Genomic DNA, 27,988 nt, shown 5'->3' on the forward strand with positions numbered 1-27,988 from the left:
TCACCTCTTGAAGATGATGAAGGCCACAAGGCCGACAACCCCAGCTGCCAGGATGGAGCAGTAGATGGGGATGAGTTTATCATTCAGACCCTGGTAGATCCGCTGCTGGGAATTACCATTAGTGGTGGTGGTGGTGGTGATGCTGGTGCTGCTGTCCGCAGGGATCTCTGGTGGGAAATCTTGAAACGTGTAGTCTTCGTAAGTGGCCGCGGAGGGCTCAAAAGTGGAAGTCTCTGTGATATCCGGACCTATTAAGGACAAATAGGAGCAGAGGGAAATTCTTTGAGTTTCTTGAATATGTGAAAATAAAACAACACTGTGCTAACAGGCAAGTTTTTAATTAAGAAATTAAAAGTTTGGTTAAACATTTATTTTTGACCCCTTGGATCATTTACCATTTAAATAGAATAATTGCCAGTTTCAACAGCCAGAAATTTCAACAAATTGAAGTAGGCTAAAAGATCTCAAAAAGCAACAGATCCTACCACAATCTAAAGAAACAGCTGAGAAACAAAGTCACTGACATCTATCAATCTGGAAATGGTTACAATGCCATTCCTCAGGTCATTTCTGTTAAACTTTGTAGATTTTAGAATGAATTTTTGCCCCTAGAATTTTCTTGGAGTGTTTGATTGAAAATGGTGCAATATTTGAGAGGATTCTTGAAACCTCAGCAAATTCTTTTAAACTCTTGAAATTTTGTGTTTGATCTGAACAAATAGATTTTTTTGGTACATCAATTTCTTATTTTATCTTGCAATTGAACATTTTTTAACCATTTTTTATAGGCTGTTTTTGAACAGTAAACAGCTTGAAAAAAGGTTAAAACCTAAATGGAAACGACTAGTTACTGGCATTCAATGGGAAAAATGACAAATTTGTAAAATCATTGTCTGAACCAGAAAAGTTTTGGATCATAAAAATATATTTGTAGTTTGTTTACATGTACAGAACAGAGTTCAAAGACAAGACTAAAGGGAAATTTGTTACCTAGAGCTGGAGAGCTCTGGGATAGCCCTGTAAAACTGGAGTGGAAATGCATTGTGAAATTATAATTCTCTGGAGCACCAACTCACCTATTCACTGCTGAAATTCAATTATTGATTTAAACAGATTTAACTGTGTGCAGCTTTGCAACAGACAAATGGCAGCAGTCAGCAAACAAACACATCCAGGCCAAGGGTGTTTTTCCATAAATAGCAGCAGATGGACAGACATGAACACTGTTTGATACCCCTTGGACTAGGATATTCACACTGTCCAATATGACTGAAAATGATATGTAAAGTTTAAATATAGCTACAGATATGACCAGTAAATTGGCAGATCACATATTTCCATGTACCTTTTACCGTTTGCTTCTTTCCACCACAGCAAGTGCAACAATAAATACTTCTCATGCTGACAAACAGAACAAGCACTCCAACAACCTTGTCATACCCCCCTCCCCAGGGAGCCATTAATGATGGTAAGAGCAAGTTGGTCCATCCAGTTCTCCCCACATTCCTCTGACCATTAGCAGACACATTCGCTCCTCACCGCGGATGCGGAAACCTATCCTCGCCTGTCACTTACTTATAGTTATTCACAGCACTGACAGGAAATCAGCCTGCTGGTTTCCAAGGGTTCTAAATACCTCGGAGAGCTACTGAGTGCAAGGCAACCATTTTTTACTTATGAGGTGAAAACATTTTTAATGAGAGCTAATTAGATCGATGTACAGAGCTGCTGTGGGGTTTTAGATGAAGGAAAATTTGAGGAGGCACTTTATGGTAATGGAAATTTACTGAACATCCAATCAAGTCATTGTGCTATTTCCACCATTCTTAATCATTAATTTTAGGTCCCAAAGGCTATCAGGAAACAGGCTGCCCTGTAATTCTTGATGCCAGATTCATTTGACATTTGACACACAGCAAATAGTTTGTTTGTGTGCAGTATTTTTACCATGTTAGGTATTCACAAGTGCTCTGAACGCCTGTTTGTTTTGTTACCTTGTTTTTGTTGGTTCTTTGCCAGCGTTTGCCTCCTGCTTAGTTCAAAAAGCCGCGTGCTGCTGTTAAGTAAGCTTCCGATGCTTTAACACACTGAACACAGCACAACACACCTTAAAAACCACTTTCCACAACAAGCCGCAACATTCCTGGTCTTCATGCTTTTCTTCCCATATTTTCTAGCTTCGTTTGTCACATTTAAAGTCAAAATGGATAAACTGTAAAGAACTTTGCATATATAATGCTTTTTTTTTGTGGCTTTGTGGGGAGTTGCCACAATATCCACCTCAAGAAACAGCACTTCCGTCAGCATGAGACAGAGCTGAAACCTAGTTTTATGTCTGCTTGAGCCCATCATCCATCCAGTTCAATAAGCTTTGGAAAGCCTGGATAATTAGGAAGCCTGTGTGATCATATTATTTTGTCCCTTTAGAGACCGCTGTAAGCGGAACATTGAAAGATGTTAGTGTTGTTGTTACTTCCTTTGTTTATGCGCACTCTTGTGTCCTGTTCATGTGCTCAAGTGCATATAAGAATGACTGAGAGGAGAGGACGAACTGAACTTGTACTGATGTACATGCTCCTTTAATTTTCTTGCAAGCAGATTAAATATCTTTTCTGGAGAATTGATCGTGTGGCCTGTGGTTTTTGATAAGTTTCTGAATTTATCCAACAGATACAACAGACCTTTATCTGTGGATGAAGTGCCTAAGAAACAGAATGCATATGAAGAGGTGGCGTGAGAAACACATGCTTTCTTCACACTCATCTGTCAAATTTAATATATGAAATAAAGAATATACAGAAAACTTACTGTAGCTAAATAACAAACTTAAAGCCCAAACACAGTGTTTAACATGACGCCTTTGTCCTGGGTAATCCATGATAGTCTGTGATAATCCATATTTGATGATTTTTTGATTATTGTTATTACCATCCTTAATATTTTAGGTTTTCACATGGATGATGAGCACTCATTTGTGTATGTAGGCAGCACTCTCATGCTGTTGAGTTGTCAGTGGAAAGCAACAATAGCAAGACAAATCCCTTCACTGGCATCATTTTGTTTTCTCTCCCATCTTTATCAGTTTATTTTCAGTCTTTATATCTCATAAGTAAATAATTTGTCTCACAATTAAACCGGGGCGTTCTGATACTCTTCCTCCGGTCGCCTGTCATTAAACTGCAAAAGTTGATAGATGAGAAAATAAACAGGCTCAGTCAGTTGTAATATAACAAAACATGTATTATATTATTGTTAAGCATTATGTGGTTGTCAGCAAAATTACCAGATTTCTCTTGCTGGCTTTGTCTGATAATGATTAACTTGTGACAGGAAATCCAGCCTTTTGTGTATATTAAGCAAGTAAAAAGAACCTGTTGCTCTGTGCCCTTACATGAGTGTAGATACAACAGGACTGCGCATGTAGCTTGTGTTCAAAGGAGTGCGTGTTCATGTGAATGTGTGTGTGTAGGTTACTGAGGCAGCCACACCTGAGCTGAACTAGTCATTCCAGCCACTTGCAGACTCATGCAAACAGGTGTTGCTGCAGTTTCAACACCGTATACTTTAAAGCCTGACTTGTGATTTAGTCACAAAAGACAGGAGGGGCTTTTTTTTTTCTTTCTGTAATTGCATTAATGCAGAAATAACACCTGCAAGTCCCTGCACTACAAAGCCTCAAATGCCTTTTTTTAAATTAAAGGACATTTTCATATTATTCATTACATCCATCACAATTTTTATAACAAGCACAAACAAAGGAATACCAACAAATACTGCAGAATGCTGTTACTCTTGTTTTGTTGATCTGTTCTTTTCTGTTTTTGCCTTTAGGCCTCGGGCTCACTTCCTACTGTACACAACCCATCTACTCTTTCTGCACACATGCCTTAGACACACCCACAAATGTACAGGGTGTGTGCATGCGTCCTTCTGTGTGTGTGTGCGCGCATGTGCCACTGTGTATGTGTGTGACTGTTCTGCTGCAGAAAGTGATCAGCACTCGTAGAGGTCAACCGGAGAAACCCGAGAGTGCAGAGGAGTAACTCCATCGCTTTTATCGACCAGGCCGCATTCTCAGCATCTGCTCCTATACTCTCGCTAGCGTTCTGCTTCTCTTTCTCTTCTGCAGCTCTCTATTTGCTTTCCAGTGTAATAATCTCATGCTAATGCATCTTCTCTTGTATAGTTTAGCAATCAGTTGCTTTCAATTAGCAGATTTCTACCCTTAATACACAAACAAGTCTTCAAACTAAACAACCAGACCAGTAATTTTTTTTCCACCTTTTGAAATGACATATGCAAGTGTTGTTAAAACTGCACAGAAAAGGTTACAGTGAAAGAGTCCACATTAGGAGAGAGGTGGGGTAGAGGTGGCACACTCCCAACTTTTGAATGAAGACTGGAGTCCAATCTTGACTCCCTTTTAAGTTACATATTTAATAGCTATTTATGTTCAGTTTCACTCATGGTTTAATGAGGTCAAGCGCTAAAAACACTTAGTGAGTTTTAGGAAAATTCATGGCTTGGGCTAAAATAAAATCTTCTGCAATGTTTAACACACATTCAAAAGCTCCATTTTCAAAGTTTTGAGGGTGCAAATTTCCACCGAATCTTAAGGTGCGAAAACCAGTATATATTTAATATGCAGTTATTCACACAGTCATAATAACAGTCACACAAAGAACCACCTGGATTTTTTCTGGGGGAGGGCATTCTCTGATTTTCTTGTAGCTGTTGGTTCAGGTATGCTTCCTTAATAAAAATCATTAATAAGAGCATGTTTTGTGAAGGATTTGAAATGGTTCATTAGACATTGTTAAAGCGGCTAATTATAATTTATAAATCATTAGTGGTCAAGGATTAATAAGTTACACTGATTACACTAAAAATGTGCTTTTACAAAATCCATATCTCTTCAGAGAGTGCAAATCTTTTTATGTCATTTTATCATCTGTGAAGAATTTCAAAACCATAAATTGTAGAAAAGCTTCTTTCACTTCTTTCGCAAACTGACAGAAATATTGCAACAAATGAGCCAACGAAATTACATTCATTTCTCTTTTTATTCCACAATGCAATAATTCAGCTTGAGACAGATTTAAAGATAATATCACTGAGAAAGAGGCTTGGCTTGGCAGAGACACAGTTACCCAGCACATGCAATAAATCCTGACGAGGACAAAAGCTCTCCAAGCAGAACTTTTGGCAATGAAAAGCCGCACGAGCGAAAGCGCAAGTGTTGTGGTCACCCTTGCCACCAGAATTGCTCACTCATGCCAAAATCACCCCTGAAAGCTTTCCCAGGAATCTTAAGGGCAAATTCCGGAGGGATGGCAGGAAAGTGAGTCATTCCCACACTGGCAGCAAAGAAAAAGACTCAGTCAACTTTAAAACTTCCTTCATTGTTACAATGCTCACACTGTGTGGAGAAGAGACCAAAGGGGTTAAAAAGAGAAGGTCAACTGCGGCCATACAGCCCAGCTCAGAGAGATAGAGGCCTGTAGATGCAAGGAGACCAAGCTATAGAAACACAATGAGTGACTGTGCAATACAAAGACAGTGAATTGTTTAGTCACTGGGGTTGGGGATTCTTCACAGCTAATGATGTGGTGATGCCTTGGATGCAGGAAATCAGGAATGTTGATGGCATTTTTCCCCTTCATTGATTTCCCCCCATTTGTCTCCTGCTCGTTATCTGTCTGTCAAATGCTGACCGGAACCAACTGTTCACTAAGCTCCTCCTTCACAGTAGGACTGTCCAGTCATAGCTTAGCAATCATAAGCTTCATCACTGTAACAGGGGACTTTAATCACACAAACCTGAAGTCTGTGTTACCCAAATTCCACAGAAACATCCATATGGGTACAAGAAATGGAAAAACACTGGACTAGGTCTACACCAACTACAAAGGTGCCTACAAAGTCTGCCCGGCCCCCCGCCCCCCACCTTGAAGAGTCAGACCACCTGGCCTTGTTCTTAAGACCTACATATCAACTCCTCATCATCCTTCTAGTCTGAGGAGACTGAGACCCTGTTTACACGAGAACAGTTTCAGTGGAAACGGTGTTTGAAAAGTAACACATTCAGTCCGAAACATTTCAGAAACAATCTCCGTTTACACGGAAACGCAAGATGTTGAAAATGCTGCAGTTCCCACTGCCGGGCCACAAGTTGGCAGTGTGGATATAGGAGCCGCAACCATAGTGCGCATGTGCCAGTGCCTCCGTTTTCAAAAAGTAGCATTTTTGCTGTACCCCCACTCATGATACAAACTACACACTGAAGTTTACAGATGACACAGCTGTGGTGGGGTTGATAACCAAAAATCATGAGGCAGCCTACAGATCCAGGAAACACAAGGACACAGTACTGTACATGTACAGTCTGGTGATTGCTGGAGAAACAGGTGTTCCCCAAGGTACTTGAAAAAGCTCTGCTGTAAGTCAGAGCATGGACTTGACACTTTGTATCTTACTGGACTTTGCACTTCACACTCAGCATCCACAGTTTATGGACATTGAGGCCTGCATTATTTATTTTGTTGCTATTTATATTTATTTCTATTTGTTGTTATTTTCTTGTTTCTGTTCTTGTTTCTCGGTCTTATTTATATGCTTGTGGAATTTATATATTGTTCTCATTTATGCTGCTGTGAAACAGATTTTTGTAGCATGGAAATGTGCAATGACAATAAAGAATTTCTAATAACACAGCACAGGCCTGTCAGTCATTAGGTACCGCCACATGTTGAAGTGATGCAAGTACTCCTCCAGACTTAATATCTGAAGAGTTTAGGGGATTATTATTATTTTGTATTTTTCATTATTAAAAAGCAAAAACACACGAGATGTTAGTATGTCAGCACTGATGCTCCAGCAACTGTGTGGAACCAGGCTGGGCTCAGAAGATCAACAGTGACAGCAAAACACACTATTAAGTCAGTTCTAATACTAAAAGCCTTTTCATTTGTATTGAGAAATTTAAAAGATAAAATATTGCTGGAAAATGTACATAAGAAAACATAAATTCATGTGAAAGATACTTCACTGCAAAGGAAGTGTTTTTGTTTGTTACATGTAGTGACACCACATGCAAATTCATCAGAATTTAAGAGTCCCTTCAGCAGATTCATCAGTTTCCCTTCTTTTCTCATTCAGTCTCTCTGTGTTTTCCCTTTCTTTGTTTTCCTCACTGGATTAAACTGGTGTGGCCCTGAGTGCTGTGCATGGTCCTTGTTAGCAGATTGCGCTTTCTGATTTCTGGAGGGCGGCCTGTCAATCGTTAAAGTCAACCAAACTCCGGAAGGAAACAGGCTCCCTCCTCCTGCTCGCCTATCAATACCCGAGTGAACTTGGTCCAATCGCCCCACCTCCCCAACTTTTTGTGCTCTCTCTACTGAAACCATCATCATATGTATTCACGTCTTTAACTTGTTAAATTGTGCTGCTGACTGTCTTGGCCAGAACAACCTTAGTCAAAGTGACTGACTTTTCTCCTGATTAAAAGAGGGTCTCAAAAAGCACACAAACCTTCACCTTTCCACCTATTATCTCGGATGATTAATGTTCTGTCAGTCAGTTCATTGACTCCTCTGCCAGAGGAATCATTGTGACATGTGGGACCTTTGCTGTTTGTTTGTTTGCTATTAAGATTAGAGAAAAACTACCAAGTTATTTTTAACAACCTCAGTAAAAGGGTGGAGCATGGGTAAAGGAAGCACCCCAAAAAATGTGATCTAGTTCTCGATAAGGCATCGACATTGAGAAGGGTGAATGATGTGCTTGCTGGATTACTGCCAGATCTGTGTGTGTGTCTGTGTGTGTGTGTGTGACTCATGTTCAAGTAACCCTTTGAAGTTTCTTTTTGTGCATGTATGTGCATGAATAATACAACTGCATATGTCCTGCCAAACACAGCTTGTTGCCCTTGCTGCCACAGAACCAGAATCCGAGGCTCTGGCTGATGCATACAGCATGTCCCGTCAGTCCTGACTGCAATCTCAGGGAAGAACAGGGTCATGGAGCAAAACCTCTGTCTCCCACCACCTTGAGGGCTTTTAGCCAAAACCTCAAGCTGATAAGAACAGGCAGTGAGTACTTTATCATGCTCAGTCATTACTCATACAGCTTTAACCAAGGTATAAAAGGGGCCTTGCCAAGTTGCGTTAATGTGGCTGCATTATCTTATTGATGATGCATTTTGAAATCATCCTTCTCTGAGCTTGATGGGCCTTGCCCTGGAACCAATCCTGTTAGCCACATCATATGTCCTCTCCATACTCAAAACACCATCCAAATCTGCGCTCAGCAAAGCAAACCTCTGCATCTCTGACAGGAGTAATTGAAGCCACCCATTCTAGCCGCGTCTCCTTATAGAATCCTAAGTTGCCGTGACAAACATAAACTGCCTGGATTAGTGAATTAAGTGCTACAATAGAGGGATGTTGGCTGTACAAAGTTCAGGACTGTGATAATGATTTGCATTCTTAGTCCCATGCAGGGATTTAGGCAACAAATGTATTTTAATTGAGGTCTAGTGAAAGATTGTGTTTAACATGTCGTGTCTCATCTATAACTAAGCTTAGAAATGCTGTAGGCACTATGAGTAAAATGAGAGAAACAAATGCAACTATTATTCTCATTATATTAATATCAAATTTGGGACTTAAGGGTGAGCTTTTAATTTTCCTACTGCAGTAATGCACATAAGAAGATGTCACCTTGTCCGGATGGTTATCAGTATCAGTTTTAATTAACTTTACTAGCCCCACTGTTGTTGTGACCCCTGAAAGGATTGTGGGGATTTATACCATGTTCCCTTCACATCCCTAGGGGGAACTCATACTGCCTGGTCATTCCACAAACACCCCTGCCACATACAAGACTCCCATGCCCTTTAACCTTTGGCCTTGCTCGCTGGCCTGCAGAAGAGTGGAAGTCATATCACACTTCTTTAGATAAGCATCTTGCCTTTAAATCTTCCCCTCCATGCGTCTACGCTGACAAAGTCTGGTCACTATTACCATGTTTAGCCATCAGAGATAGAAGAAGAGAGTGAGTTTTTCCCCTTAAGACACAAAACATAGCATTAATCCCCTTGGAGCTAGAACTGAAGGAAATTGTATTTCACCCCACATATCAGCTGAGTTTGTATCTTGCTATATTAAACACAGGAGAATGAAGATATAATCCAAACAATAAAGCAGAAAATCCAGTTTTCTCTTTAAGCTATAACCTCCAGTATTATCAAGCTGATGTTCTGGTGCTTCTACCTTGAGTTAAATTATGTCTCCAGTGTCTCGAGTTACAACTTGTCCTTAGTGGTCTGTGTGTTCCACTCATTCCCTCCACCTTCCTGACTTTACCCTTCGGGCCTGTGTCGCTCGACTCCGCAACATTAATGGATGTGGACGTCTGGCAGTGCTACAGATTTGTAAGCACTGATAACACTTCTGCTTCGGTAAAAAGATTACATTAGACATAAAAGGCGGATGATTGGGTTAAAGTGAGGAATAACATATGACAATAAAGCCCATACACAGTGGGTTGTACGTCATTATGCCGGAATCACATTCATCATGATGCATGCTTTGTTTGTTATCTAAAGGATGTTTCTGTATTGGGGCTCTGGCTCCTTGTATCTTGATCTCAGATGAATCATCTCTCCAAACACCACCCTTCCCTTTCAGACCACAAGCTAATTCAAGCTGCCTTAAAGCGTCATCCTCAATGGAAAATGTTTTTAATAGCAGCACGGCACATCAATACATGTTGTCTCTGCATTTGCTTTGCTTTGCCTTATTAAATAATCTTCTCTGTCTATATTTTCTCAGGTTCTTTTAAAGCCTAGCAGACACCGTATGGTTGTTTAGTCTTTTGTGTTGATATTTTTTTTTTTTGTTTGCTTATGTTTTCACACATGCCAGTTTCATGACTGGTCACAGTATTGGGTATTCTGCATTAAATGTTACTTATTTATTGGCCACTCAGCACAGTTCACTGAAAGGGGACATTAACCCCACTCCACTGTCTTTGTTTCCTCATAGACTCAGAGTCAAATATTCCAGCCTGTTTTTTTTTGTTTTTTTTAACTGCAATCTCCTTGTGTCGTTGTGTTTTACTTACATTTTTCCTTGTGTATTTTTTTTTTATAGTTTCTTTTTGTTTTTAGTCAGTTTAACTTCTAACTGACTCCCTATTTTGGGGATTTTTGCCCTTGTGCCTGTCTTGCTCCAGTTTGGTTTGCCACATGTATGACCCATAGCATTGTACAACCTCAATTCTGACAAAACTCTTCCTACTACAAAGCCATGCTGCTGTAGTAGATACAGTACACTGCATCTGTTGTAGTCTCTTGCTGAAATATGCAAGGCCTTGCCTGAAAAAGACATCATCTGGCTGGGAGCATGTGATGCTTTAAAACCTTTCAGCACTGATGGTGCCTTTCCAGATGTGTAAGTTGCCATTTCCATAGGCACTGATGCACTCCCACACCATCAGAGATGCAGGCTTTTAAGCTGAGTGATGATAACAAGCCAGATGCTCCCTCTCCTCTTTAGTCAGGAGGACACAGTGTCCACGTTTTCATTTCATCTGACCACAGAACAGTTTTCCACTTTGCCTCAGTCCATTTTTAATGAGCTTTTGTCCCAGAGAAGACAGTGGTGTTTCTGGATCATGTTCACACACGGCTTCTTCTTTGCATGACAGAGCTATAACTTGCATTTGTGGATGGGACGGCGAACTGTGTTCACAGACAGTGATTTCTGGAAGTGTTCCTGAGCTCATGCAGTGATTTCCATGACAGAATTACGCCTATTTTTTTAATGCAGTGCCATCTGAAGACCCAAAGATCACAGGCCATCCAATGCTGATTTTCACCGGTCAACTCCCAGTTTGACTTATACAGTGTTGGTCCAGCTTAAACAGACTAATGCAGCAACAGTTAAATCTAAAATTGCACAAATACTCCAGTGGGACACTGCAGTACTCAAGACAAAGCATACATTCTTTGATTAAACAGAGAAAAAAAAAAACATCTCCCTTTATAAATATATCAAGCACATTCTACATGGTTTAGCACCATGGGCTAAACCAAAAACTGTCACAGGCCAATGAGCACCATGAGAGGAGGTACAAAAGGCTCTCTTTAGCCTCAAACTGGCTCTGTGTTCAGCACTGTGATAACAGCATCCTTCACACCACTTTCTCAACAGACTGCTTGGCTGATCAACAGACTCCTTTTATTGTCACCCTCACAAAAGCGTTGATTTAATCTGTGAGGCATCAGATCATTGGAATGAGCAGTGACTGCAGTCATACAGAATTCCTGATTTGGAGTGTGATACCCACAGGGTGCAATGATATAAAAGAAATTCAGAGCCCTGTTCAGAGATATGACCTTCTTCTAAACCCTCAACACACAAAGAGTGTGGTCTTTGTGTCCCTCTATGGGATGAGTTGCTGAAGACAACGAGACCAGCTTCACTGTGGCATTTAGGTCGATGGGCTAACAATGTGCATAGTGTTGAAGTGAGATGATCTGATTATGAGGCTGACAAAGTGGATGTCAAGTGCGTTGTACATTTCATTCAGTGTTGGACAGCGAATATGTGCTCACGTTGTCCCATTCACATCGTCTTGACCCTGGGCAACACAGTCCATCACTCAACTTTACTCTGCACAGAAGTTCATGATAAATTTGCTCAGTATTTAGACAAGGTCGCCTCACAAAGCCATTTATTAGAAAAGAAATATCTGAATGGCCTTATCACAAGAACACATCTGTTTGGATTCATTTTCATTTTTCCTTCTAATCTAAAGGAAAACAGTCTCATGGACCCCTCATCCCTCAGCATTAGGCATTCTAAATAATAATCTAAATTTTTTTTAAACAATCACGAGCGACACATGTAAACTTTTCAGCAATGTGATTGCTCAGAAATAATGTGTTACTTTAGATAACGCACAAACCTAGCTTTTGTCAGGTATCTTGAACCTTTGTTTTTTGTTCCTTATGCAGCTGTAAATGTATAAATGACAATATTTGTAAGTTAGGAAAAAAAAGGCTGAATATTTCCACCAGCCACTTTATTAGGTACACCTTGTTAATACTGCGTTGGACCCATTCTTCATGGCATAGAGTCAACAACATGCTGGAAACACTTATCAGAGATTTTGGTCCATATTGACACGATAGCATCACATAGTTGCTGTGGATTTGTTAGCTGCACATGCATGATGTGAATCTCCCGTTCCACCAAATCCAAAAGGTGATCTACTGGATTGAGATCTGGTGACTGTGGAAGCCATCTGAGTGCACTGAATTCATTGTAATGTTCAAGAAACCAGTCTGAGATGATTTGGGCTTTGTGACATGACATGTTATCCTACTGTAAGCAATCATCAGAAGATGGGTACACTGTGGTCATAAAAGGATGGCCAGCAAGGACACTCAGGAAGTCTGCGGTGATTAAACGATGGTACCAAGTGTGCCAAGAAAATATCCCCCACACCATTACACCACCAGCAGCCTGAACTGTTGATGCATCAGGATATATCACTAAATTTACACTAAATTCTGTCCCTACCATCCAAATATTGCAGCAGAAATTGAGACTCATCAAACCAGGCAACATTGTTCCAATTTTCTCTTGCCCAGTTTTGGTGAGTGCATGTGAATTGCCTCAGTTTCCTGTTCTTCACTGATAGGAGTGATACCCGGTGGGATCTTCTTCTGCTATAGCCAATCTATTTCAAAGTTCAATGTGTTGTGGGTTCTGAGATGCTCTTCTGCATATCTTGGTTGTAACGAGTGGTTATTTGAGTTTCTGTTGCCTTCCTGTCAGCTCAAAGCAGTCTGACCATTCTTCTTTGACCTCTGGCATCACCAAGCCATTTTCACCCAGAGAACTGCCACTCACTGGATATTTTCTCTTTTTCAGACCATTCTCTGTAAACCTTAGAGATGTTTGTGTGGGAAAATCCTTGTAAAGCAAGCAGTTTCTGAAACAACACCAACAACCATGTCATGTTCAAAGTCCCTCAAATCCCCTTTCTTCCTCATTCTGCTGCTCAGTTTGGATTTTAGCAGATATTTGTGTTAATGAGTAGTTGAACACGTGTACCAAACAAAAGTGGCCGGTGAGTGTGAACAAAGCTAACAGACTACTGACTTTAGCCTTACATTTTCTGTACACATACACTTCACATGGAACATGAAGTGCATGAAAGGGAGTAAAGAAAGTTACAGTTAAATGAACCTGCACAATCAGTGTATTACGTATATAAAGAAGCACCAAGATCGTTTGTTTTAGAGTACGTCGTGGACCTTTGGGTTTTTTTTTTTTTGACAGTGCATGCGTGTACACTTTGATCCAGAGGACTTTATAATAAAAATATGAACTACTTTTCTTACCTTGACAAATTGTGTCACTGAAGGGGGTGCAGGCCTTTAATTCCATCTCATCATCGCAAGTACTGCAGGGAATACAGGGATTCCAAGAGCTTTCCTGGTCCGAGTATGTGTCCCCAGTGCAATTCTCACACCCTGTGTCACGGTCATCCTCACAGCGGTACAACATTCCCTGGCCTTCAGGACATTTAGTGCAGGGTTGACACTTCTGTGTGGTTCTATCCAGGTAGTAACCGTAGTTGCACACACAAATGGCGTCAGTGGAGTCAGTGCAGGGAGTTTCCATGCGGAATAGATCTGTACATTGCGTGCAGGGTTGGCATATCTCTGTGTGACTGAAACTTTCTGAGAAGGTTTCACCTAAATAAAAAGAGAAGAAAATTGACAAAGTTTTTATCTGCCAGAAGGATGGCTGGTGTTTGTTTAGCATTCCTCTAAAAGCACATACAGTCTACGAGTTCTGACAAAGTCCAAAAAAAAAGAGAAAAAGAAAATAGTCTTTCAGTTTTGCACATTTATTTGGCCCCTGTAAATAGACTGATGTCAGTCAACAAGGCTGATATTCTCCAGTACCTTGTTACTGATAACACTGACTGATCATTTCAAAGAAGTATGTATATATAATCTTATTCCCCTGCATCTGAAACCAATCCAGTGCTCTTATTGCCCACATTGTCAGCACTAGTCAAACACTTCAAGTTAGAATGACTTAGTATTCAGCAATATTCAACTAACTGGTGCTGTGATTTGCTCTTGTTGAGAAGATTTCATCTTGTTATCTCAGGATGAGTTTGTTTCATTTACCAAATGTGGATCAAATTTTCTAAAATCAAGCAGTGACACAGGAATTTAGCGATAAGGTTATTTTTCCTGGTGTGTATGTGCATGCAAACAGGTCACTTGGAACAAGAAAAGGTGTTTTTAGAAAATTAACACTTTTGTAAATGCTATGTAGTACAGTATATCTGCAAAATGTCCTAGGACAGATATATCTGCAAAGGACGCAATCAATATTGCATGTTTTATGGAATTGTATTTCGGCTGGATAGAGAACTGGGAAACCCACTAAATTATGCAGCAGACCCATTTGTAAGAGCAGCTTGTGTGTGTGTGTGTGTGTGTGTGTGTGTGTGTGTGTGTGTGTGTGTGTGTGTGTGTGTGTGTGTGTGTGTGTGTGTGTGTGTGTGTGTGTGAGAGAGAATAATGTAAGAATTTGTCTGAAATGCTGAAAATATTCTGTATACATTGTGTCAAAAATGTGTATTTATTTTTTATTTCCAGCCTTTTGTGGATTTGCAGTTTGTCCCCGACTAATAAACTAAACAAGTTTAATCAAGAGGTTTTTGTTCAAACAAAATCAATAATCCGTGCCCTGACACTGGAAACTGGAAAAGCATTGTACCAATTTTTTTTGTATTGTACAGAGCAAATATGAAGGTCAGTATATTCCTCTGAAGATGAACAACAGCTGTTGGTTGCAACCCTAAGCTAAGAGGAACTAAACGGCTCTGATAGACATATTTTAATATAAGGCACAGAGATAAACGTTGGCACAGAGTGATTCTGCGCTGTAACATAGGTGATTACATTCACAACTAACTGCTTTGTGAGCAAGATTGTAAAATGTGTAAATTGCAATTATCTGATGTGAAGATATAATTTTAAAGATACTGAATATTTTGGAATCAAAATTCCTAATCCTGGCTTAAAATCATTTTAAATGATTAGGCAATTATAAACATAGTTGCAGATTAATGTAGTTTCAGTTTTCTTTTCTCTTTAAACCAAACTAAAATAAACTAGTCTCTGGTAGGAGACTGAAGGTTTTTGGTATGCGGTCTGCCATGACCCTTTGCAGTTCAGTGTCTGTTAGCATATCAAGTTTTTTGGGCTGCGTCACTGGCCCACCAACCTTGGCAAATGCTCTGATGATGCAGAGATTACAACAGAGATCACGAAAGATAGACACTGACAGGCGGAGAGAAGAAAAGAAGGTCGTGTCATTTGAGAACCAGATGAATCTGTGTGTGCAGTTCTGCCTTAAACTGGTGGTGTCAAATGTGGATCCTTCACATTTTTGTTTAATTATGCCTTCAGAAGTGGACTATTGTCCCTTCTCTTTATGTGGGCCTGTTGATGTCCGGTCATGTAGTGATACCCTACCACCACCCCCACCGCCGCCACCACTCTCCCCCTCACCCCCATTATGTCCTATAACGCCCTCCTTCTCTCAGACTACCCTCACTACCCCCTCCCCATGAGTGCTCTCAGAGCCATTATCATAATGCCATGCATCAATAATGCAAGTCAATACATTAATAACACTAGCCTGCAGCATGGAGAAAAGAGCTAGGGTTGGGGGTTGGTTATGGAGGCGGAGGGATGGGGAGTACAGACAGTCTTTTCCTGGCTCAGCATATCGTATCATAACTTTCACTGCTTGTCTAACACTGAATCCCTTTTCAACACCCATAAAAGGACTCCTGACTTTATCCTCTGTGGCTGCTACTGCGGTGTGTGTGTGTGTGTGCACGCATGCATGTGAGTGTGTGGGAGTTTTCCTGGACATGTTTGTATGTGTGTGTGTGTGTGTGTGTGTGTGTCTGTGTGTGTCTGTGTGTGCGTGTGTGCGAACCATTAACTGCTGGCTGAGAAGTTCACCTTGTCTCCATTCCAGTTGTACAGCTGTACTTGTTCTGTTTCATCTCCACTGATCTGCTCATTCAGCCAAACTCCTCAGTGTGTTTTGACTAGCCATTCTTTCTAGCATTTCTGCCAAGTGCCTGTTAACTAGCCATACTAAATGAAGCCTGCGCCTTATAAACAGATCACTGCAATCAGCTTCTAATAAAAACAGGCAATATGCCTGAAACAACACTTCAGATGATATATGGTAGGAGGAAGCTGATGAAGATCAGGAAATACAATGTTTCTGTTGCCTTCTTTTTTTGTGCATTTCCCAACTAGCTGGCAAGGGGTTCCTGGAGATTGCTGACTGTTGCTAGCCGAGTTTTACTAGCTGAATGGTAGCAAAACTTGAAAAAGTGTGAAGCAAACTTTGAGGACGTTCAAAGTAAATGTGCCTCAGCGCCGCAGACAAGTTTCAAAAAAAGGTGAAACTTTCACATTGAAGATAAACGATCTCCATTTCCAGTTTGTGTCACTCTTTTCAGTATCACTACCACTTGGTGAGCAGTGGGTGAGTGTTTGCAGACAAGGCAATGTGTTCCATGCAAACTACAGGCATGTACAGCAATCCCCTAGCAACCAAAGCAATTGCAAGGAATTTTTCATCCACTGATTGGTGAACACACATTTTTCCCCTAGCGACTAGTGGTTGCCAGGGAGCTACTGACTAGTCTCTAGGCCTGTGTGACTGTAGCTTTAGCGACTGCCACAAACTCCAGCAATCACTCGCAACCGGTTGGGAAACAGACATTTTTCCCGGTGGTTGCCAGATGTTCGGGTTCCAGGCCTGTGTGACTGAGGCCTTATTCACTTAACCCTACACTGTCATGTCAAAAGTGGCAGACAAGTTAACACTGTGTGGTTAGTGGTCATGTGATTGCAAAACCTTGATATCAAATTCATAGTTGACAACCTAAAACTCTAATGCTAACCTGTAAAATCTCCAGTAGCCTAATTTTCTGAATCCCAGCTTACTGCAGACAATGTGCAGTTCACACTGATAATGATGAAAGATTTTGTCAGCCAAAATTCCTAATAATTTTGAATGCTAAATGCTAAAATTCTGTTAGCCAGTTGTAAGCTTTTCTCCTGCTGATGTTTTCAGGTATCCATCCATCCATTTTCTTAACCCTTATCCAGTTCAGGGCTGCAGTGGGGCTGGAGCCTGTGCCAGCTTTTATGGGGCAAGAGGTAAGATACATCGTGGACACAGGGCTAACACAGAGAGACACCCACAGGTAACACAGTGCTGCATAAAAATCAAAACACAGTAAACGGGTATTAAATAAGCACAAGATGGCTATTTATATGATGTAGAGTCATGGTAAAAGTTATAAGGGGAACAATAACATATGGCATATTACACTGTATCGTTATTGATTCAACAAAGTAAGTACACCCCATGATTTAGTGGTTTACAGAGCCACTTTTAGCACCCTTCCAAACAAGCCTTATTTTATTCAGTCTTTTCTTAATTGTACTGTCATGAACTTTTAACACTGAGCACACTGGCTGAGGTCTGCAGAGTCTGAGATTTAGCTCGTCAGGTTTTTGGGTTGTTTTGTTTTTTTTTGCAGTGTCTCTGAGGAAGGGAAACATGGGACCATGCCAGGAGCATGTGAACACACAAAAACTTCCCCTAGTCTAATAATACAGCACAGTCTACACTCTGATCTGACTTTGCTGCCACAGTGGCAAAATATAACAGTGATTAGGCCCTTGCTGCAAATGTTCCAATAAATAACATATTTTTACAAAACAATCTTGTGAAAAGAAAAACAAACACAGGTTCATGTCAGTCCCATAAAAAGGTTACTAAAATATACTAACAGACAGACAGTCTTTTTTATTTGTTTCTTAGCTTTTGCTACTAAATTTGTGGTTCTGGGGCAGGTAAAAAGAAAAAAAAAAAAAAGAAACCACCAACCAAACTTTGGTGTATTACCAAGAATTGTTCAAGGTAGTGTGTGGGGAATGACCAAATATTAAAGTAGGAGGTTTGATAGTCGAGCTGTAATCAGGCTGTATTTTCCAACATCATTATGGTGTCATCACATGATGAGATATCTGCTTGGATTTTTTTTTTTTTTTTTTTATGAGCCGGAGCAGAGCTTGTCACCATCTGTTTGTTCACGCCTTACTTGAGCAAGCACTGTAAGACTTATAATTATTATCTTTCAAGACACTTCAAATAACAGTAATTTTAAACAGATAACAGAAGTGTTTTTTAATAGAAACAGAGCAGAAGATAATTTGTGACAAGAAGCAGAACTAAATGCTTTTATGCACAAAAGTAATTTATAAGTTGTAGACCGACTCTTCTCCTGAGAAACACTTACAAACGCATACATCTTCCCAAAGAAGACCCACAATCCTAAATAAATAGATCATCTACATCCACGTTCTCATGACTTCTCTCGTGACCTAAAGGCTGAAGCATTTTGAGTGTGGGCCTCCTTGGCTCATGGGTTACCATCCTCCACTGGCTCAGGGAAGTTTACAACTACTTCCTGGCCTGGTTGCAGAACGGTTAGGGAATTCATACAAGAAAAACTCTGGCTGTAGACCAACCCTGTCCACTGCAGGTCCAAGCTGACCTCAAATTCTAAAGTTTTAAAAACATTTAATGCCATTGCATTTTCCCTATGCTAACAAGTAGAAACACTGAGTCGACTTTAAATGTCTTTTTGAGCTCTTCAGTCATCATTCATACTTCTCGAATCCACTGTGACATAACTTATCTGATGCACTACATATCTTCCACTACAGTTTTTTTTTTTTTTTTTTTCCCTGTGGCAACATTTGGAGCTGTTCCCACTCTTGCATCCTCTCAACATCACTGTCCTCAGAAAGCCTTTCAGTCCAACACAGCCTCTCTCCCTACATGGTAAAGGCCACGAGGCAGGCTGAATGCATCCAGTTTACTTCCAGACATCTAGCTGAATAAGTCTAACATATTAAATGTACATTACATTAAATGTAAACATATCAATAAGTCTATCGCTTTTTGGCATACAACACTGTGGTTTCATAACAGTGATATTCAAATTTCATTCATGCTAACGTTGGGGTCTGTTTTGCTGGGTGATCTAACTGGGAGATTTTGCAGCTGTAGGTTTTCAGTTTGAAACAAAATCAAAATCCTGCTTGGATTCCAGTCAGTCTCTGCTGTGTGTTTATTTCTCACAAGAAAGCATTAGCAAATTAACAAAGCTAGAGTGTAATATTGTAAACAAACAGACTAATTATAATAGTTGGAAGCAGCAGCCAGGTTTGAACAGCCTTAAACCTGCATTTATTCCTAATGACCAGCAGGTGGCATTCATTTGGCTGTAAAGAGAACTCAAATCATAGCAGAAATCAATCCAATTTCTTATTTGATTTATGACCTCTGTAAACCCTTTGCTCATGAGATTACGGTCTCAAATAGCTTAAAAACTTGCTATTGTACCAGCATCGAGCCCTCACACATGACCTCTGGTTTCAAAAAGCTGACATGTCAATGGCAGAAAAGGTCAAGTCAAGGCTTCTAAAGCAAAGTCCACAAACCAGTGAGTGAAGGCATAGCTCCATCTTTCATATACAGTCTATGGGTAAATGGTACTGTTACACATCACCATGTTTGTTTTGTCATTAGGAGCGTGGTAGCTAGCTGAGTGAGATCAATAAAGTCTCAAGAAGTTATGGGTTGCACAGACAGGGCATGAGTCCCACAAGAAATCAGAATATTTGATCAGACCTTGGTGTAGAAAATGTGCACCCCTGTGCCCTAATACAGATGAAAAGTGCCACCGGAGCAAGTCCAGCCTGTGTAGAATCATATGCAATATTTTACTGGGACATAGTTATGGATTAATTCATTTATACGCAACTTTAATGTTGTAGCAAGAGATTATTTTACTTACAAGTACTCTGCTGGAAAATATTAATAAATGTGTATTACTAAACATGCAAAAAAATAAAGCTTTAAAATGGGACAAAAGGGGGCAAAAGCAAAAGAGACACACCCATGCTATACTACTATGAAACAAAATTAAAGAACTTATTTAAGATGTTAATATCCTAATGACAAAATTTAGCTTTCAAAAAACTACAGAAGGCCATAACTGTGCCAGAAATTATTCACTGTTTCACGGTTTAGCAACAGGATGTCGGATTTCTAAATGTAAATTTGAAGGACAATTGCAACTGATTTACAATCCTGCATAAACTACTGTTGGAAAGCATATGAGTGTATGTGTTCACATCACTGTTTTTGTGATACTCACTATCAAGACATGGAGCACAGACAGTCTGTTTGGCCCCACATGGTACGATGACACCGTCGCCGGGCGCACACTGCTGGCAGCATTCTCCATTGGTTGTAAACTGCTTTGACGGACATGTGTCCTTATTGGCCAGAGTCCCAACCTGCCGAATGCCAGCAGCATCGTTAGCAAATGTCATTTACATTCAGCAGGTAAACATGAGATTATCAGTGCAAAAACACATGCAAAATGATTTTACAAAAGGTTTTATGTTTTGTCTCAAGTGAAATCACATTGCGCAACAAGAGCACTTCAAATAAAGAGTGTTTTTCCAGCCACTGGCTGCAAAAGCCATCAGGCAATAAAGAAGCACAAGTATTTCAAAAGAAAGAGCATTAGAAAGAGAAAGCAAACAATACTCAATAAAACAGAAATCCTTTTCACTGTCCGCTTTGGTTTATTTTGGGACGACTAAAACTAGTTTAGTCAAGAGGCCACTGAGGACCCTGCAAGAAAGTGACAAGGAAAAAATCTAAAAAAGCTGTAGATGATTTATGGGAAAGCTACACAAAACTGTGCACGTGCCAGGAACTTTAGCTGTTTCCTCTGCTATTGTGAAATACAAAGTTTTCTTTTACTTCTAAAAGTATTCAAATGAAAAACAAAAAAAATGTGTATTTCGACACATGGGACCTGTAACTCAAGGTCACAAAGAGGTCCTGCTTTTGTTTTTTCAACAATCACATGTAAGACTCATTTTAGCTCTAAGCTGTGCAGGCATTAATAAAGTACCAGCACACAAAATCATCCATCCTCACGATGCTGGTTTTGTCTACATTCTTCAAACAGCAACCTGTTGAGTGCATTATCAAAGCTGCTGAGAGGTAAAGACATTTGTGCGTGCCACTGCTTATGCATAAATGCATGAGTGCGCGCACTTGCGCACTCACGCCTGAGAGTGTGCATGGCCTTTTAATATAATAGCTCAGTCTAATAGCTAAATCGTTGCTTTCTCACACCATCTTCTGCACACATTGACCTCTAAAGCAAACATGGATAAAACCAGCAATTGCCCTTTGACACAGAGATGTCTGTCTTTCATTCTCCCCACATACACGATGGGGGCATTTTTAAGCCGATGAAATTAGGACCTTCTACTGCTGTCTGCAAGTGTATCGCTTGCCTCAGTTGAGAGGTGAAAAGAAAACTGTGTCTTAATAGTGGAATTCTGTACAAGTGCATCTTATCACATAAGCGAGTCAGAATGGCCATTACATTTGTCATGGTAGTTTGAGGATGGGATGGGTGCACGTATATGGGTACGTTGATGGATGGAAAAGTGTGAAGGAGGAGCAATCGCCTGACAGGCGTGAGGGTTCAGGTGTGCGTGGAATGCTACTGACGAGAGAGAGAGTGAAAATCCACAAAACATCAAATGTCCCCTCGAGCACCTCCGCTGAGTCAGCTGGCAGAAGATGTTTGTGAGTGTGTGTGTGTGTGCGCTTTTACACATGTGGACACACACACACTCCCTTTTGTTCTGAACAGTGTTATGGTTCATTCACCTTCAAGTCTTTGGTATTCAATTTTCCATCCTCTTCATGTTCAAGAATATTTTCAGCCATGTGCAGGAACTTTTTATTTTAAATGTTCCAGGAAAAAATGTCTCATGACAGCTAATCCATCTTTATTCTCATTACATGACAGACTCTGGGAAATAAAGGCAATTCACGTTCACCATTTCAAGCTTCACGCTCAGTTTTACCTGAGTAGTTTCCCTGTGCAGTGATTTCAAGCCTCTAAAATGTTTCACTTTATAGCTTCCTCATAACTTCAATGACCTCGCTCTCTTTTCTTTACCGCAGCACACGCTTTACTTCATGCTCACCTTTCGCAACAACGTAAATCGCATCTGTCACTGCACGCGCTCATCACTCTGCCGCTTCCCCCGAACTGCCCCCTCATTTACTGCACACACCCATCAACTCACGCACATCTGCACAACCACATTAACAAATCTTATATGTGAACAAACCTGTTCCAAAATGTCAAACTGACACCTTTGAAATGGCTCCAGGTTCCAGCATTTTAGTAACTGCGTGTGTCTTTGACCCTATTCTAGCTCCAGGTGAGGGTGCAGCACCAAAATGACTCAAAGACCAAAAACTGAGATTAAAGTGCATCGCTAGTGTCTGCTAGGCTGTGCAAACAGATGAATTAGAGGGCAATGTGATTTCAGCATATGGCTGGAGTAACAGGAAAAAAAAGGATGCACAGAACTGAGCAAGTTGTAGCTTGACTTGCACATCTCTAGATTTTTAGATGGGAATTTGTGGGCTGCACTCTTCAACTTTCGCCAGCCAATTTCCCTGAAGCGGAAAAAAAAAAAGTAAAAATGCACGCGCGCGCACACACACACCCACAAATGAATGCGCAAAAGCATCTGGACACACTACTTCAATGCTCCAACCAATCTTACTAATGCAACAGTCAATTTTCAGTTGGAGGCACTTAACCTCTGGACCTCAGCTGCCAGTACTTGTTAAGCCATTAGAGTTTCACTAAACCAGCCTTCCAATAAGCTGGGCCTAATTTTAATCCTGACATGGATCCTAAACTGCTGTTGGCCCACTTGGTGGCAATGACATTACAGCATATGTCTTCGCAAACAACACTGACTCATCATCTGGTGACGTGAGAGACAACTAGAGAAGAAGTAAGTGAAGTAAGCATAAGGAGAAAGTAAGGGAGGAAAATTGAGGGGGTGGGTAGGCGGGGTGGCTCAGACTCCATCAATATTACATGTGCTGAGCCAGCAGAGGATGCATACACATCAGTGGGAGCAGCTGTCATGTATCAGTGATGCAGCCCGCTCCAAAAACCAAAACCTTGACAAGCTCACGCCACAGACTGATCGAGTCTGTAAAGTGTGACTGCATAGTTTTCATGGATTCCCTTAAGGTGGTGGATTTGTCTTCCTTCTCCCACATGTTCATGTTGTCTTTGTCTGCCTCCCTCCCTCTGTGTTTATTTCCATCTCCTGTATCTGCTTGTTTTTTCTTCTTGTGTGTCTGCGTTGCTCGTCTTCCAGGCCTTCACAGTGGTGAGAATCTTTGCATCACCTGGAAATCGCCCTACAGATCATGTTATTAATTTATGTTTACAAGGCATAATTTTACCATCTATTGTCTGTGTTGTAAATCGGCTGCACATCTGCCTGTCCTGGAAGAAGGATCCTTCCTTAGTTTCCCCCATTAAGTTTTTCAGAGGTGAATCTACAGATCATAGAACAGAAGGTGTCCTTCTGTGTGTAGTGCAAAGCCTCTTGAGGCAAATTTGAGATAACTGGCAAACTTTCACAAACTCAGTAAATTCGCCAAAGTCAAACCAAACGCATTGGTGATCCTCCACAGATCCCACTGTGACACTGTTATTGTCCTGCTGTCTGTGGAGCCACATGTAACTGAGAAGGGTGGAACTACAGATCCGCAACTGAGGCTATAGAGTATCAACCTGAATGGCTGTTGCATATATCCATTCTGCTTTACAATGTCAAGCCAAGGCTGCGGGTAGGACAGGTGCAAAGACACGTACATGTGGCGTTTTCCAAGTACCACATCAAAAAGAGTTTAAAGTAATCAATATCACCTTTGATACGGTATGTTTGGGACTTTAAAATCTCACTCAAAGTTAGTGAAAAGTACAGATTTTTCGAAAATTTTCTTCTCAGAAAGTGAAGGGCGTGATAGGTTAGACAAAAAAAAAAGAGAAAACGTGAAAGAGAGAAAACTTTCCCTCACACGCACCAGTTATTAGCCAGCCTCTCATTGGGCTATTTTGATGCGCGGCTGGGCATGGTTTCTGCGCACAGTGTGACAGGAAAAAATATATCCAGGTGAAGTTCATTGCAAACATTTAACGCCCACGTTGATTATATAAGAGACTACTCACCGCTCCAAGCAGCACTGCTACGAAAACGAAATACACTCTGTATCTTCTTTGCATCTTTCTAGGGAGGTCAACCGTCGGATGCAACGCGGAATGATGCGGATAAGTCTTTGCGCTAAACTCTGCTGCCATTATTGCGCGTCTTTGCGAATCTTTTTGGTTCTGTTGTTGGAGAAAATCTGAACTCTCTAAGTAACTGAGCTCTGTCAGGTGTGTACCGCAGCGGGAGGTCACTCAGTCCGTAAACACTAGCTGCAGACACAATCCACTCGCTGAGACTGACCCATTGGATTCTCGGCTGCGTGCGTTTTTTTTTTCTTCCTACAGCGTTCATATGGCAGAAGCGCACAGCTCAGCGGCTTCAGGGAAGGACCCATCACCCTCTCCACGCCCACAAAACGCACACACATACACGAACCAGCGCTCTCGCTCTTTAAATGGTTACATTACGTTGTTGTTGTTGTTGTCGAGTCGAAGAAGCCAACTTAATAAAAAACAATAACAGATCGACTCCACATTCTCATTTGAACAACTTCTGAAATTAAGAGATCCATCAGACTGCTGTCTGCGCCCTGCCTAAAAATAGAAGTCACCTCAGTCACACAGGTACACATCCTCTGTGTGCAGCAGCGTGCTGATGCTGAAAAAGAATTATTCAGAATGATGCTTATATCGTAGAATCCTCTATCAAGTCACATGAAAATTATTTTTCTTTCTTTCTGTCTGTCTTTCTTTCTTATTTTTTTTAATCTGACCTATTTAAAACTCATGTTACATTATTTATTATCTTGGGAGAATTGGAATGAGAGGGTTGCTTTTCTCAGAAACACTGGTGCCTTTATGTATCTACTGTTGCAATCTCTGTGGCAAAGAAAGAAAGAAAGAAAGAAAAGAAAAAATGATTGATTAAGATCATGACAATACATGTTTAAAGTGCTGTACACAGCAGCACAGGCTCCAATGCTGGCAGAGATGTTTATGGGTTTCTTAAGTAGATGGAATACAAAAAGTCATGTTTGTGCAATATCTCCACTTGCAGAAAATCCCCGAAGCAAAATACATTATATTGTAGCTATCTTGTTCATTTGACTCAACACTTGACAAACTAAAGGGCATTCAACTACCTGTTACTCATGCAATATGATTCCTGGCATTATAATAAAGCACATTATGGAGATTAATTGGGGTTATTATTTTAAGAGTAGTGTGATTCTCAGACTCCTTATGGTATAACATTTTTTAGTTTTAATTTTGTAATATAAATCTGCTTTTAATAAAGAATAAAAGTTGCAATGCCATGCTGTCCCTGCCATGTCAAAGTCTCACTCATCTCCCAGTGTAGGTTTTGATCACAGTATAGGTGAAGCTTGTACTTGAACCCTCTAACTTCACATTTGCAAAACATTATGTAATGATGATGCAATACGTGCAGATCTGTTCTTGTACTGATTTTAATATCCATGAAGTTTTAAGAAAATGTTATCATCTAATCAGATCTAATCACCCAGTAACATGGCAGCAGCTCAATGCATCTAAGCATGCAAACATGGTCGAAGGTGACCTGGTGAAGTTCAAACTGAGCATCGGAATGGGGAAGAAAGGTCATTTAAGTGACTCTGAAAGTGGTGTGGCTGTTGGGTCCAGGCAGGCTGTTGTTAGTGTTTCAGAACCTGCTGATCTACTGGGATTTTCCCACACAAACATCTCCAGGGTTTGCAGAGAATGGCCCAAAAAAGAGAAAATATCCAGTGAGCGGCAGTTCTCTGGGTGAAAATGCCTTGTTGATGCCTGAGGTATTGTTGCTGTCCATGCCCATCCCTTTATGACTACAGTGTACCCATCTTTTTGTGGCTGCAGGATAACACACCAAGCAGGATAACACACCATGCCTCAAAACTCAAATCACATCGAGCTGGTTTCTTGAACATACCAATGACTCAAATGACCTCCACAGTCACTAGATCTCAACCCAATAGAGCACCTTTGGGATGTAGTGGAACGTGAGAGTCACATCATGGATGTGCAGCTGACAAATCTGCAGCAACTGTTTGACGCTATTATGGACCAAAATCTCTGAGGAATGTTTGCAGCACCTTGTCGAATCTGTGCCACAAAGAAGACAAAAGGTGAGCCAACCCAGTACTAGAATAACTAATGAAGTGGCTCAGACATGACAAGCGTTTATTCCTCTGTGAAGACTGATCTCTACTGTTAAAGCATGGCTGACTCAGTGTGCGTATTGATGATTTTTACAAAATAAAAGTGAGGTGTTGTTTCTACCTTAGGCTGTGATTTATATAGAACATGAGGGCAGTGGGGTACATGGGGACAGCAGATGAGGAGAGAGAGGAAGTTGGTTTGCTCTAAGTGATAAATAATGCATGAATGCAAAGAGAGGGAAGTGGGGGGAGAGGGAGAAGCACTGAAACCAACAAAGAAAAAGAACAACCAAAATAGATACATCTAATATACAGCATGACACCTTCAGTTTATGAAGACAATCAGAGCTTGTTTCACCTACAATCAACCAATGAAATGTTTTTATTTTTGTGTTTTTGTGCCAAGATGATATGAAGACCACTTATAATAACAGCACTCAGAGGAAGAACATCTTAACCAGCTGCTTTAATAGGAGATTAGACCTTTCTGTTGGCTATTAAAGAGGGGGCTTAACCCATTGCTAACACTCAGTAGGGGGATTATGAGTTCTTAAGAGTAACATAAATTGTTAAATGATATTTTTGTGCTTTAGTGATATAATTAGTATGTATTTTTGCCACTTGGTTTGTCAAATGTTTAACATTTTTATGAAAATTTTACAGACAATTATCTGAAAACTGAAAGATGTTTTCTAAAACAAATCCAAAGCTGAGATAAAATGCAGATTTCAAGGAGATAGTCAATGGGACAAAGATAAAGTATAATAGAAGCTGTGATGTATTAAGAGTTCATTTATGGTCCTTTTAAATGTGTCAATTTTGTAGTTTTGGTTATTCTTTGTATCCTCTGTTTTATTCTGAAAGTTTCACTTGCCTTGTGGGTCTATATTTCTTTTAATTGCTGTCTTGGTTTCTTCCCTACCTTTTCCCAGTGGTTTGTTAACTTCTCCACTTAGTTTTCACCTGTGTTCAGTTTGTCCTCAGTGTATTTATAGTCCTGTTGGTCTCCTGTTGTTTTGTCTTCTGTTCAACCACCCTTTTCTCTGTGTTAGTTTCTTGATTTTTTTTCCTCATTTATTCACTGTTCTGGTTGTTGTTGTTTTTATGGTTTTGGACCATTGTTGAATCACCTTGTTTGCCTCAGCTGACAGTTCTTGTACATTTGGTCCCTCATTTTGCATCCAGTAAGTACTGATTTTTAATACTTCTTTCCCTTTAAATCTCTCTTTCATTGTTGCAGAAAAGTTAAAGGGAACTTCAACCAGTCAAGTTCAAATTTGAATGTCTACGTTATTTTTGGAGCAACACTTTGGTTCATCCATCTGTTCAAGTTCACTGGAACAGTAAACAGTTTGTTTCCAGTTTGTCACATGCACAGAGACAAAGATCAAGATTTGCCCTCAGAGAGAGAGAGACAGTTTTTCTGCAGGGCCAGCGAAATGTGGAACAGAATCCTTTTTCTGGAACCTGAGATGGGTCAATGAATGTCTCCTGGACCACCCATCCTCTGACAGATGACAGATGGTGTTACG

The 27,988-nt window shown here is 40.4% G+C and overlaps 1 protein-coding gene across 1 annotated transcript; it reads right to left on the bottom strand.

The window, feature by feature from the left end:
* Positions 1-24,612, bottom strand: LOC115798778 (tumor necrosis factor receptor superfamily member 16-like). The gene is made up of 4 exons (XM_030755735.1): positions 24,301-24,612; positions 20,371-20,512; positions 13,418-13,774; positions 1-248 (listed from the first exon to the last, which is right to left on the bottom strand). The coding sequence occupies exons 1-4, from the start codon at positions 24,427-24,429 to the stop codon at positions 1-3; spliced, it is 876 nt and encodes a 291-aa protein (XP_030611595.1). The 5' UTR covers positions 24,430-24,612.
* Positions 24,613-27,988: the final 3,376 nt, after the last annotated feature.

The sequence above is a fragment of the Archocentrus centrarchus genome, chromosome 19, assembly GCF_007364275.1.
Source record: "Archocentrus centrarchus isolate MPI-CPG fArcCen1 chromosome 19, fArcCen1, whole genome shotgun sequence".
NCBI lineage: Eukaryota > Metazoa > Chordata > Actinopteri > Cichliformes > Cichlidae > Archocentrus > Archocentrus centrarchus.

Bases quoted from the DNA above. Each gene is read 5' to 3' on its own strand.
- LOC115798778 (XM_030755735.1), bottom strand. From the start codon at position 24,429: ATGGCAGCAGAGTTTAGCGCAAAGACTTATCCGCATCATTCCGCGTTG. The intron at 20,513-24,300 runs GTGAGTAGTCTC...GGCATTCGGCAG, and splicing joins TAGCAGTGCTGCTTGGAGCG to GTTGGGACTCTGGCCAATAA. The intron at 13,775-20,370 runs GTGAGTATCACA...CTTTTTATTTAG, and splicing joins CTGTGCTCCATGTCTTGATA to GTGAAACCTTCTCAGAAAGT.